This window comes from Astatotilapia calliptera, chromosome 8 (assembly GCF_900246225.1).
Source record: "Astatotilapia calliptera chromosome 8, fAstCal1.2, whole genome shotgun sequence".
In the NCBI taxonomy this organism is placed as follows: domain Eukaryota; kingdom Metazoa; phylum Chordata; class Actinopteri; order Cichliformes; family Cichlidae; genus Astatotilapia; species Astatotilapia calliptera.
Genome location: NC_039309.1, coordinates 13,658,327 through 13,672,672, shown reverse-complemented (window position 1 = coordinate 13,672,672; position 14,346 = coordinate 13,658,327). Strand labels below are relative to the sequence as shown.

Here is a 14,346-nt window from a genome sequence, read left to right as displayed (position 1 = left end):
GTTAGCTGTCTGCCACTAAGCGTGTCACGAAATGCCTATAACAAATTAAAGCAGGAATACAGGCGTGTTATGTTTGTGCACACACATACATGCCACATAGTTGTGTGTTCGGCTTCCCAGTGTGGAAGCCATTAAGTCAGCCCAGACAGAATGACAGCAGAGGGGGAAAAGGGGTGCAAAAAAACAAACAAACAAAAAGAAAACCAAAGATGACTGCTGGACTGCAGGAGTGATTCAGGCGGCAAACTTTTATCGGCTGGTTAGCATGTGAAAAAAAAAAAATCTAAATCAACTTGAAGCCTTACTGGCATGCTCAAAGCCTGTCTGCATGCGTCGGAAGAGCCGGAGCCTCCACTCCCAAGCTTTTAGCTGGCGCTCACGGTCAGATCCCTCCCGCTCACCGGGACCCTCATTCCGCACCTGGGGCTGTAGCTCCAACACTCGCTGCTCGGCCTCCTGCACCAGAGTGGCCAAATGAACCGCTCGGCCCTCCAGACTCACAACTAAGAGGGAAACACAGTGAGAGGGGGAATGTCAGCAGATAATTTTAGTATCAAAACAAGAAGCATTTTATCACACGAGACTCTTTTATTGCCAAACCAAATACATGATCTCTGTCCCACGAACAGGGGATAGAGATCATTCTCATGTTTGGGTATTATTATTATTATTATTTGATATGTGAATGTTTCCATGAAGAAAAACATGTTCTAAATTATTTACACTGTATTTTATTAAGAGATTGGACGATGCGCAGGCTTAGATAGCGCTAGAAACCCATCTGTCGCCCGCAACGGTGCAAATTTCTTATGAAGGCCGCTCTCTTGCTCCCTTTTTTTAATGCCTTTGTTTGCCCAAAATACTGCGGCAGATTCCACAATAAACAGCATTTAATATAATTAAGCAGTCTCTCTTTTGGGCAATGACATCACCTCGAAAATGACACCAAAAATGGGGCAATGAAAGTGAGAGGGGTGAGAGAGGGAGGAGTGCTCTTCATGTGCGGTTAGAGGGGAAAACAAAACGGTGGGAACGTGCATGGGCATCGCTTTAAAGCGCCATTGTAAAAGCTATTTTTCTGCAAATGTGCGGAAAAAAGTCAACTAAAACTATAATAACGCCACAGGCTGCTAGGACCAGAAGATACTTTCCAAAAAGGGGAGAGGGGTTTCAAAGGCATCGCTAGAGCAGACGAGCTGTAACCCAGGGCCGAGCGGTCGCTCATAGTGACCGGTGGTGTTAACGCAGAGATCAACGGTGCTCCGATTTGCAAATGCATCGCTGTAGATCGTACAAATCAAATTACAGGACAAGTGACGTAAAGCTGCTAAAGGTCAAAGAGGACAGCGAGATACTGTACTCCTCCTGCAAGCGGCTGGTCATTTCTTGGAGTGTTTGGGACCGGTGTGTGTCTATGTTTAGTCTGTGTGGTCTGTGTTTGTTCATTGTAGATTCCACTGTTGAGCGTTAGATTCCACTGTTGACAGTAAGTTTAAAGCTCCGTGTCAAAATGTCCATCTGGGTGTTTAATTCTGCGGCTCTCTCTGTGTCTCCTCGGTGGCTGGGAGCTTCTCTTTTTCAACCTTGAGCGTCTCTTCTGGGTGTCACCTCTGTCGTACTCTGCAGACACTCATGTGAAAACTTGAAGGCAGTTCTTTGCTTTTATTTTTTTTAAAGGGATTACGTGAAGGTCAGGGTCGAATTAGGTTAGGACAGAATTATTACTGAGGATCCTTGGACATGGACTATAGCTTGGATGGAAACAATCAAAATAATAATAATAACAATATTGGTTCACGTTGATTTATAATTCCAGCTCCTCTGGGCTTAGAAAAAGGCCCAGAAGCTGTCATGAATGTGTATGTGTGTCTTGATTTGTCCTTATTTCACATTAAGGCTTTGTCTTGTTGAGAGCCACTAAGGGATTAATAGTGTGAAGATGAAGTTGCTTTTGAGAGCGTGTTTGTCTTTGCCTGTCCTTGTCTCTCTGGTAACCACACACTGTGTAGTCAAGCATGGCAATAACAATAAGCGCCATAATCAATTCCTTTTAAAGTTCAAGGAAAAGTCTGCATCATCTATCGCGTCAATTATCCTCAGATGGCGTTTTGAGCATGTTCTCGAAAAAACAAAGCTTTGACTTTCATTATGTCCCGTCGTTTGCTTCGTTTGTTTCTCTATTTATGTCTTTTTGCGGACAGCGCGCACGGCCCGCTGTCTCGTGAGTTATTGGGGTTCTGGAGAGAGAGCACAATCAAACACTAAACTTTAGTAAACACCACTTTCCATTCAAGTGTTTTCAATTTAATGATACCTTTATAAGACGTCTGGCTCGGTTCTTGAAAAAAATGAAGTGTGTGTTTGTGTGTGTGTGTGTAAGTGTAAGTACAAACACAAACAGCCTAGGAGCCTTACTGGCGAGTTGTAATCATTAACAGAGGAAGGCGGCGGCGGCTCACCAGATCACAAACAATTAAAAGTGCTTACGCAGATGACTAATATTGCATCACAATGGCTGCCCCTCTGTTGCCTCTAATATGTTTTCACTGGCAGCAGAAAGCAGAAATAGATGTGTGAAACTGTCAGTAGAGTGAGGATAAATCCATTACTGGTGTGAATGAAAGGAGACTGTGTAATGTTTTAACACCTGCAGTTGATTTACATGACGCTGATATTGCTGGTTCAATACAACAGTTCTCCCTTAATCAAACGCCACCCTCTGCCTTGGCTACTTGGCATGAGAGGACACGGAAGACATTTGAGAAACGATAACAGGTTGGTTGTGTCTGTAACAGAAGATGAGAAACACACGGTTTTGGAACCAGAGGTACCCGCAGAGGTTCAGGGAGAGAAAAGACCGAAACTACAGCACAGCGATGAATGCACTGAGATCGAAAGAGAGAAAAGAACACAATCTCTCATCATTCACACCTTTATGGTAGTTTCTAAGCTTGCTGCAATCCAAAATCAGCAAAGCTGATTAGAAAGCAGCAGTATATTGCTTTCCCCCGGTGTAACAGAGGGAAATCCCACTTTCAGAGTGTCGCTGACTTCTGATCATTTCCCTGGGAGAAGCGCTCCCCTGACTTCAAAGCTCTTACTGAAGTGGCGCTTGTAATTTCCAGTCTCCAGTGTGGGAGCAGAGCACAAATTAAGCCTCCAGAACTAATTAAAACCGTCATGATAAGCTGTCTGCTCGAGGCAAAGACACAAAACCTAATGACAATTGCCTCTGCAGCAGCGTCTCGATTTGTTTTGAGTACACAGAAGTGAGTGCTCAGTTCAAGTGCACGCAGGCAAAGAGGAAGGCTTGAGTTCAAGCTGGGGAAACGCCAAGTCCAAGACAGGTTTATGCTCATATTCTAACTGTAACTGTCTAATTCTTGTTTTCACATGTGTGTGTGTGTGTGTTTAGATCCTATTCCAACAAAAGAAAAACATTCTTCTTATTTCATAAAAAGATCACGTGGAAAATAATGCACAGGTTTTCTCTTCCCACCGTTTAAAAATACTAAATTTATACATTTGTTTTGTAGGTTAATTCCTGCAACTTTAATTTCAGTGAGCACCAGACTGCACGCGCATGTGTTTATGCAGTATTATAACACTATGAAAAGATGAAACTTTATTTGTTTTGTTAACATTATCGTGAGCTTAAACCATCACTACCAGCAGGTACGCTCTGCTTCTCTACTCACAGTGGGGGCTCTCCTTGGCACCGGCTCGCAGCAGAAGCTTAGCCATGGGCACATTATTGGTCATGATGGCGATATCAAGGGGCAGGAGCCCCTCGCTGTTAGGAGTGTTGAGATCCAGCTCCTCCAGACTGTACTGTGAGAGAAGGAGCTGTACCAGGTCCAACTCTTGATGTTCCACTGCCTCAAAAAGAGCTTCGTTACTCTGAAACTGTAATAATGAATGTTAGGAATGAATAAAAATGAATAGGAAAGTTCTTTGCAGTGCAAACATGGAAAACGCCATTTTTCTTCATGCTTTCTGTGTTGCTATACAGTAAATAGATATTTGGGTGTGCAACGCCAATACCTGAGACTATTCAAGTCTACGTGTTTTCCCCGACTATTTTTAGATTACAATGTTCCTGGGCTTATTATTTTTTCCCTCTCCCTCGCTCTCTGACTTACTATGGTGGTTTTGCGGAGCCTCTCCTTGTCTCCTCCCCGTCCTGACACCACACTGTCCTCCAGAGCAGGGGGGTTGGTGCCCACGCGGAACTTTCCAGACAAATTGCGGTAAAGGCGGCGAGCAGCGCTCGGTGAGGACAAGCTGGCAGACTTGCGAGCCGAGACTGGCTGGTGGGCCTGGTCCCCTCTCATGGGCTGCGTCATTTTGGCCGAGTCAGCCCTATGGGAAAGATGGATGCATGGGAGACATGAGTGATAGGTGGGAGTAAGAAACAGAATCTGACATCTGGTACGATACATCACGCTGTAGGAGAAAGAGGGGAAAGAAAAGGTGCTGAGTACAAAATTCACTATGTGTTCGCTTCTCAAGTCTACCATAATATCTTACATCTTTGGGAAAGGTCACTGAAGTCATGACCAGCTGCTATAGCAATAGAGGAACAAAATACAAGGGAAGCAGAAACAAGCATTTTAGTTTACACTTACAGGTTTATCGAGATTCTACTTTATAAAATCAGTTTCTGCTTATAGAAACCAGCACATAAACTGCACAGCCGGCAGAAGGACCGGCGAGACCCCCATACAGAAGATAGGTCACATCAGTGGCAATGCATGCAACACTGATTGCTTAGAATGAGGGTTGCAAATTGGCTTGCAGACACACATCTGTGGGCAGTGCTAAAGCAACGTAATTAGTGCACTTTGTACAAGATTTGTCTATCAACTCAGAAGCTGATGCCGAGCTTCACTTTGCGGCCTAATTAACGCTAAGCTCTGTTATATTACCCAGTGGGAGTGGGGGCTAAAACACCAACGATCGAAAGCATGGTGATACATTACACTGATTTGCCAGATGGGCACCATGCTGACATTATCAGCTCTTACTCGCAGGTGGTGCACAGTCATCCTAAACTGGCAATGCCAGCCTTGGTAGCCGGTTTGCCAACGCTGCTCTGCAATATCATACGTTAGTCAAAAAGATCATCATCTCTTGCTGATGGTTTCTTGGCATGACTGGTATGAAGATTATACTGTTCCCTCTCCATTTTGCCATGGGAACTATGTGGACGGCAGTGTGTTTCTGGGGAGAGTCTGGCATGTAGCGCTCTCACACACTCAGCTGCTGAAGGAAATGTCATCAGGACTCTCCGGGCGCTGGTGATAAACTCTGTGTCGGGTCCCACCAAAGAGAAGCAGAGAGATAACTGAATTCCTCAAGGACGCCTTTTCAGCAGCCCTAGCTCTTGTTTAGTACACCTCTCCCGATATCTTATGAACTTGTTCCTCCTCTAATCATCTCCTCCCCACTCCGTCTAACGCCTACCCTTCTTTCTATTGCTGTTTCACTCTTACTCTTTATCCCCGTACTGTTTATATTTCCCAGTATTTCCCAAATTCTCTCCACACTGTCATCACCATGATTCAACACTTAATCCCGCATGTTTATAAACAACTAATTATCCGCTAATTGTCCACGCTGATTATTAAATAAACAAGTAGGTTTCCATGTGAGGTGTAAGATAACAACTAAGCAAAAACTTAGTAAGTAGATGAGAAATTTAACTGTTGCCTTGCTTGGTTACCTCAAAAAATGCTCACTTGTTGGCAGCCACACTGAGAAACATCATCAGATAAATACTGGTGATGTTGTTAAAAAGAAAATGGTACTGGTTGAAGACACTACTGTAAATAAAGCTGTTAGTTTGGGCCATCTTGACACATGCCAAGAACAGATTTGCAAAGGTGAGAACATCTGTAGGAAAAATGTTATTTATACTCCCGCTCCACAATGGACGTCTGAGCCCAAATGAGTGTGCATACATACACACACTAACCCTCCCCCAACACACGTAGTTCGTACAACAGCTGACAGCGGCCTGCATTGTAGACTTTAAAGCGGGTCCAAGCCCCCGCAACAAGGCCTTTTTCACATGGCCAATACACCTAAAATACCCCCGATCCCCGTCCCTTCCCGCTCCGTCCCATCCATCTCCACTCCATCCCGTAATAGAGGCCTTATTTTAGACATCCTCGTGTTCCCGGCTGGGTCTAACCTATTCCAGGGTTCCAGATAAAGCGCGGCAGGTATTTGGAATAATTTTTCCATGGGCCTGGCCCGGAAGATAAAACAAGAGATATATTTGTAATGCGTGTGCTGGTATCCCATTTCAAAGAGAAAGCCCATTGGAATCCAGCTCCAGGCTTATTGTTATTTGCCTGAGATGGAACAGCCGACTTTTTTCTGTCGGCAGGATGGTGCCCCATCACTCTCTGACGACATTAGGGTGTGTGTAATGCGCTCTGTGTGTGTGCCCTGTGCTTTCAAAGGGATGTTGCATCCTACACATGAAATGGGGATGTCATTCCCCAATGACACAGCGCCCACACTAGAGAGAGAGAGAGATGAAACGTATAATGAATGGAGCCATTTAAAAATTATAAATAAATCAAATCAAATCCTAACAATTAAGCGTCACAGAAACAGAATCTATGATGAATGTATGTACGAACACCCTTGGAGAAACTATAGTACTGTGCAAAAGTCTTGAGCCATCTCTCATTTCAAGGAGCCAGACTTTGTTGTAAGGCTTTCTGACAGTCTTTCAACGTTTTTCTTTGGACATTGGCTGCTTTTTCACTCATTTTCAGTCCAGTCCTCCTGCCTGACCATTTTCATGTTTTTTTCCCCTCAGACAGCTACTTAACACTGACCTAACCCAAGGGATGAACCAGGGTTGTGTCCCACATAACAGACAACCTAGTGGAAAAAAGCATAATTTGTACTTGATGAAACAAAGTTATCAAAGATCTGACATAGGGCCTGAGAAATGCATCTGGTTCTTCAGAAGACCCATCTAATCTTCACAGTGGAAGGGTGGCTGTAAAAAAGCCACTCTTAGGAAAGGGAAGCAGGGAATAGGGCATCGAGGGCCGGTGTCCTGCAGGTTTTAGATGTGTCCTTTTTCCATTGCAGCTGATTTAAATGGCTAAATTACCTCCTCAACCTGTCTTGAAGTTCTCCAGAGGCCTGGTAATGAACTGATTCAGGTGTGTACACCCAGGGTGAGATCTAAAACCTGCAGGACACCGGCCCTCGAGGTCTGGAATTGGCTGGGCTAAGGTATGCCAAACTACACAAGAACAGAAATTTCTGGTTAAATCTCTCACGAGTCTGTATGAAGGAAGGCAGGAGAGAGGTACAAAAGTGAAGGCCTAAAGCCATGTGTAAACACGGTAGAGGCTCAGTCATAGTTTAGGGCTCAGCCAGTGGTGTTGGAGATCTTTTCAAAGTTGATTAAATTATATGGGCTATTTTGAGACTTTTGCACAGTAGTTTAATCATACTGAATACTGATGACCTGTCTATCAGTGACCTTAGTGTTGACTGAACATGAATGCACGTGTTTGGGCAGCTCAGATAAATGCTGAAAAAAATCATTAAAACAACGAGTAGCATATTAAAACTGAAAAACTGACAGTTAAAGTTGGTGAAATTCACACTGATGCTGTTTCTGTTATAAAGTGGTAAATGCCAGGCATGTCCGCACCTTAAAGACCTCTAGGGCCCGGCAGTATGGCCCAAGAGAACAGTTTCTCCGACAATAAACATGAAGAACCAGATGTGCAAACTCAGACTCACAACACACAAATAACCATGCTTGAACCTACTTGAACTTGAACAAATCCAGACAGCGACTATTGCACACAATTTCCTACTGTTTTACCAGTTTTTGGGAAGCAGGAAGCAGTTGTTCTGGGAAACCAAAAGTCTCAACCTAAAAGCCAAGCTCCACGCTTGGCTCTTGATCAGTGCCACATCAAATACACCGAGCATGCTGCTGTGAACATCTATTAGGCCCACAAAAAAAATTAACACCCCCAAGTTGCAAACACACGTACATGCAGCATCCGCTTTATCAAACCATATCAAAAACAGCTTGGGCCTCCAGTCAGTGAGTCACATGTAAACAGAAACTTCACAAACACAGGGACACGGAGTCTAGACATTCACTTACTGTTTGACCGAAAGTCAAGATGGGAAAAACTATTATTTAAAGAAATGGTAAATAATTGTCAGTTAAAGCATTTGGGAGCCAACCGTAAACACGCAAATACCAGCATTTGTGTGCAGAAGGGCGTTTCACTGAACCTGGTAGCAGAATGGATAAACAGCAACTTCAATGAATCCATCCAACCGGGGGTGACAGATTCACCCATCCTCTCAATAATAATAATAATAATAATAATGTATTTTCTAGCAATCAATCTACCCGCAGCCACAACAGCTGTTCTTGTTCTGGTGGTTCAGTCTTGTGAGATTTGGGAATGAAAACACGTTCCCTCTCCCTCACCGTCACCAGCTTTGATTCCGACACATTTTTGCTGTTCCCCTCTCTTCCTTTGTTTCCCCGTCTTTCACACACAATTAGTTTGCCTCCTCTTCTTGTCACATAGTAACACGTTTTTGCCATTAGCTGCGCAAGTAACTCGGGGAAAAATTCAAAACAGTTGCTCGGATGTTTGTAACGAGGTAATGCACAAATAGTTAGGACAAATAGGAACGAGAATGCAAGAAGAAAAATGTTGTTGGCCACTGCTTTGTATTCCTATAAACACAGATAATGTCAAGATAAACTGGAAACAGTGGAAAATCTCTTTATATAACCACAATTTGCTATTGCAAAGTATGCATGTGCGTACATACGTGCCAGAAAAGGACATTACAGAGAGTGCTGCTCAAATTAGCTACAGCAGCACAAAGGAGGATCTATTGACAGTGAGGAGCAGACTACATAATTGCAGTAAAGCAAAGAGAACAGTACAAATAGATATGGACAGTGCTGTTTAAAAGGTTTGCCCTTAAAAGAGGCCCAGTATGCTACCTAAGGAGCAAACAGTCATTTGTTTTCCTTTCTTTCTTAAAATCATCTTAACATCCCTCTCTATCTCCATCCACACCCTCTCCCACTTCTCTCGCCCCCTTTTCCCACTCAACCCATCAAGGCCATCCAGTCCCAGTGTCTTCACCTTCAGTCTCCAATGCCACTCGCTCAAACTCCTTACTATGGCTAGTCAACTCCTACGAGAGCACATTAATGTGATTCCTGTTTGGCGGTGTACTTCTAACTGAAATTACTACGTATTACTCGACGTGTATAAGGTGATTGTCTCGACAAAATAACTGGAGACGGATGGATGGGTAGAGAAAGATGCAGAAATGGCAATAAGCAGCAGCAGAAGGACGGCGCTTGGGGAAAACAAGGTGGCGGGGGAGTGAGGGAGGTATACGGGCGAAAGGAGAAAGTCACACAAACTCGTGCGCTCGCTCACACGCGCAAACACACACATACACAGAGTACGCTGGCTGCTCTAAATGTGGCTTGTAGAAGGAAATTCTGAAATCTGAGTCTTGGCACCAGACAGGCTGGAAGCAGCCAGGCTGCTAGAGGGAGAGCGAGAGAGAGAGAGAAAGTGGGGTTGGGTGGGAGGGAGGGTGGGTGGGCGGATTGGGAGGACGAGGGGAGTATTGCTAGAATTGCCTTGGCTCTTATCAGCTTATAGGCAACATGAGGCCACTGCAACACTCAGCCACATGCAGCCCCTCGTGCATACCGCATGATTTTGCAGAGACGATCAGAACAAGTCTACGACTCTTTTGGGTCAGAGTCTGTGTGTGAGGATTTACTGAGGGATGTATCAGGTGTGTGCATCCATTAAAAATAAAACACTTTTTTTTACAGTAATTCTTAAGGCAGAGTCAAATGTGGGTGGAATATCATTCCTGATATGCATTCAAAAAGAGGTCAAGTGGCCTGTAAGCAGCGCACCCAAGATTTGTAGTATATTAGAATGAAGTCATTGAGATGACAAACAGCACTGATAAGTGCAGAGTAAACATTGCTGTGTTTAATGAAGGGCTGCAGACAGCAACACTGAGTCTGGATTCTGCTGCGGATTCTGTTGTTTACATTAGAATAACACTGCAGCTTCAACTTTCCCGTTTTCATAATCTAGAGGCGCTACCTCATATATCACTGTTCTTGTAAAGTGGTATTTATTTGGTATTGTTAGCTCTGAGTGAGTCAGGGCTGCATTCTTGTAACCTATCTCGCACGGAGATAAAATCCGGGAAACTTGACTGTGATGAGCCCAAGTCTGTGCCGCCGACTGATACACGTCTGGTGTAACAGTCAAACAATTACTGAGCAGAAAAACAATTCACCACATGTAACTTACTTTCACATGTGTGCATATTTATTAAGCTGCCACAAAACCGTGCTTCATCCTCCCTCATTTTCTTTTTCTCATTTCTGCTTTTTCCACTCTTTTTTCCTCGCTTTCTCTTCTCCTCCCTTGGGAGAGTGGCAGAGAAGGGCTAGGCGGTCTGCTGTATGTTTAACCTTTGAAGTGGGCCTGCTGTGCCGAGCAAGGCCTGCCACCTGTTGGCTCTGTGTGTGCGCATGTGTTATGTGTGTGTGTGTACGCAGAGGTAAATCTCTCTAATTTTGATGAGCAGAGACAACAGCGGAGTCACCATGGGGATGTGATGTGGTGGGCGGTGGCCGACGTTCTCAGGAGGGAATGGGGGTGGACTTGCAAGGTGGGATCACCCACACACAAACATACACAAAACCCCCTCCCCTGTCAGAGGCTTGGTGACACTGTGTCTCCCACGGCGATCGTGGGTCCAGCCTGGGTGGCTCCAGACCTTCTGTATGTCTCTCAGTATGCATGTGTGTGTCTGAGTGTGTGTGTTTGTGTGTGACACCAATGGGGTTCCTGCCTGGGCCACCATATGCCACCCACCCAGCCAGAGAGAGGCTCTGGGCAGATGGGGGGGGGGGGGGGGAGACCCTCGGCAACTGAAGCCACCAGTTGGCTCATTCTCTTAGTCACACGCCGGTCGGGCGCCATGTTTAAAGTCCCACGGCTATTTATCTGGGCTAGGGATGGAGGGAGGTGGTCGGATGGGTGGGGAGACCATTCTTACTGTGATAGATGCTTTGTAAAAAATGATAACACACATTCTCACACACATGTGCACTGTCCAAACTGGATGGACAGATGAATGATAGAGAGGATGGAAACACGAATGACATCATTGTGAGTGTCTGTGTGTGTCTGTTTGAGAAAATCACACATATATTATTATTATCCTTTATTTATCCAGGTGAAAGAAATTTAACTCTCATTTCCGAGAAAGACCTGGCCATATGCGAAAACAAACAAAAATATTAAACGCTGCACTGTACGCACGCACACACAACCACATGCAAAGACATTTCCATGACTACACAGTGTGCTGATAGAGGAGGCACAACATGTTTATGTGAAACAGCGAGTTTGGTTGTGAAACAACGCCACGATGCCACAAGCCGCATCATTCACATTCCACAGTGTGTCCTCTCTCCTGTCTTCCTCACCTCACCTCCAACCAGTCACAACAGATGCGCATCCCTGAGCCTGGTTCTGCCAGAGTTTTCTTCCTGTTAAAAGGGAGTTTTTCCTTCCCACAGTCACCAAGCGCTTGCTCATAGGGGGTTGTCTGATTGTTGGGGTTTTCTCTGGAGGTGGAACACTAAACTGTGCATAGCAGGAACATTATTAAATAACAATATAAACATTGTTGATCATTTAACGGAGACAAAAATCTGATGATGTGAGATAAACTTGGCTACTGCTAGCTGAGTGAGAGCTGGAAAATGAAAAGGAGAAAAAAGAGCTAAGAACAAATCCACTGATTTGTAAGTAAATTCGACTCTTTCCTGATTTTCAGAGTGCAAATTATTTTCCAAGACTACTTTAAATGAGGGGGTATAGTTCCTCAAGACTTGGCTGATTGCATAATTTTATTAACCATGCGTGATTATACTCTAACTCTCTGCACACGTATGCACAAGGAGAAACCAACACACTGACGCTACACATTTCTCTCGCGCTCTATCCAAGCTCTCAGTCTAGTTTTTAGATCTTTTCACCACTCTCTCTTGCTGTCTCTTTCCATCATCTTTTCAATCTGTCTTTTCATCTACTTCAGTCTCAATCAGTCAACCTCTCTCCAGTTTTCTTCTCTCTCCTTCTCTTCTTACCTATTTCAGTCTTCTCTGACTTTCCCAACTTCACCGTTTAAGTCTCACTCCCTCCTTCCCATTACACTCCATCCCTACTCCAGTCTTTCTGTGCCTGCGTGCTGAGTTGAGGTTTGGAGTGGAAACTAGAGTATCAAGTCCGAGACACACAGGACAAGAGGGAGCCAGCCTCATAAATCTCCCTTAGCGCAGCCCACAGCATCCAGTCGGGATTGTGTATGAGTGTGCTGCTGGTGCACGCACGGCTGAGGCTGGACATATATGTTTATATGTATTTGACACAACATTGTTAATCTGCTCAAGTGCATTTTTTTGCAAGCGTGTCTTTTTCTTTCACGTGCTTTGTGTCCGTGTTTATGTATGAGCATGAATGTGTAAGCAACCTTGGACTTATTCAAAAGCAGAGCTAGCAGAAATTCTGCACCTGCATGTGGACCAGAATCTGTAATCTCATCCCACCAACAACTCAACCTCAACAAATGAACCTTGCGGCTCAATATTCAGAGAAAATTCTTTCACGCATTAAAAATAGTGTACAAAAGTCACTCGCCTTTTTTCAACTTGTTTCCCCTTATTGATTTCTTTTTATGCTAGAGCAAATAGTATATATTTTTTGCTGCCATCTTAAAAAAAAGAAAGGAAAACTATCTGGACTTTGACTGGGCAACTGTAACCATGATTCTTTTCTTTTGTCAGCCATTCTATTGCAGATTAGCCTCTGCATTATGGCCGAACATCTCCACTTTGGTCTCATCTTTCTAAATGCCGTTGTTCCAGAAGTCTTGTGGTTTGTTCAGTTACAACTTTTCAAACCCAAGCTGTGCTGCCATGTTCTTTTTAAACAGAAGAAGCTTTCTCCTGGCAACCCTGTCAAACAAGCCACACTTGCTCAGCTGTTTTCTAATTGTACCGTCATGAAAGTTAACATGCTAAGTGAGGCCTGGAGTCTGACATGTAGCTGTTTGTTTTCTGGGGGATTTCTCTGAGGATTGGATGGTCTAACCTTGGGGTGAATTTGTGGAGTCCTCACTGCAGAATGATGGACTTCTATAATCTTTCTCAGATTAATGGGCAGCAATCACCACTTCTTTAAGATCCCTACAAACTGGCAAAACCTTTACTTTTATAAAGGTGCTGATGATCAATTAACCAAGTCATCTGATGGCTGCTACTCTTAACTCCTGTGGAGGCAGTAAACCTGTGTTAAGCTTTACTTTGATGCTGATGGCTGGTCACTTGCAAACACTTCAGGCTTTAGTTGCCTAGGTAACAGTTTGTATGTCAATTAACAGTATCTCACATTTTCATTAGTAGTCACTTCAATCGCTCATGTGGAAGCTTCTCTGAACCGTCTTACTCAGGTCCCACCTCTCCAGTGGTTCTTTTGCCCATAGTCACTTGAAGTTGCTCAACATTTCTCGCTCTCTCTGCAAATCACTTTGTGGGACGCAGCTTAAGGGCGTACTTAGCTTTGTTTTAGCTTGACTCTAGGCTCTATAATAGCTTCAACTATATGTGTGCAGTCCACACAGGGTTTAGCATAATTAGTTTCCACGTGTCAAAAGCTTTTCAGTGTTTAAAACAATTTAATTCAGTCACAGAGCAGGAATAAAGTGTCACACATTCCAACAGAAGCAGGAGTCCACCCCACTCAGCAGTGATTTTTAACAGATCTTTAACATGTTCCGATCAAAATTTCTAAAGAGAAAAATCACAGGCATTTATAACCTCCTCATTAGTCCGTTTCGTTTGAACTGACAGCTCTCGGCTACAGAAGAAAGGAGAAAAATTTACAGAGAGAACGAAAATAAAAAGGAAAAAGCGAGGAATAATAAATCAAATTAGAACCAAATGCGGCAAGTGGCACAATGTCCAAAACCACTTTACACCCGGGCCCCCTGAGCATTGTCCTCCTTTTACCACTAAGACTTTGGTGATTTCTTAGTACTCTTTTTTTATTCCCTTTGTACACATTTCATAAGGATTAACACTTGGTAGCTCCCATTCACCCCTACACACCCAAAACAGCGCTAAGTATTACAATATGTGTTTGCTCATGTATGTGTGTGAGCATGAATAAGAAGGAGATATTTGAGTTAATATATTGACCGAGG

At 44.0% G+C, this 14,346-nt stretch overlaps 1 protein-coding gene across 8 annotated transcripts in view; it reads right to left on the bottom strand.

Moving 5' to 3' along the window:
• ankfn1b (ankyrin repeat and fibronectin type III domain containing 1b) overlaps nucleotides 1-14,346 on the bottom strand; it is a 147,615-nt gene that overhangs the window by 16,475 nt on the left and 116,794 nt on the right. For all 8 annotated transcript variants that reach the window (XM_026178722.1, XM_026178723.1, XM_026178721.1 and 5 more), the window contains 3 exons: nucleotides 4,143-4,362; nucleotides 3,699-3,906; nucleotides 306-503 (listed from right to left, as the gene is read on the bottom strand). In XM_026178722.1, the coding sequence (XP_026034507.1) occupies nucleotides 306-503; nucleotides 3,699-3,906; nucleotides 4,143-4,362 (626 nt within the window). The remainder of the gene's footprint in view (nucleotides 1-305; nucleotides 504-3,698; nucleotides 3,907-4,142; nucleotides 4,363-14,346) is intronic.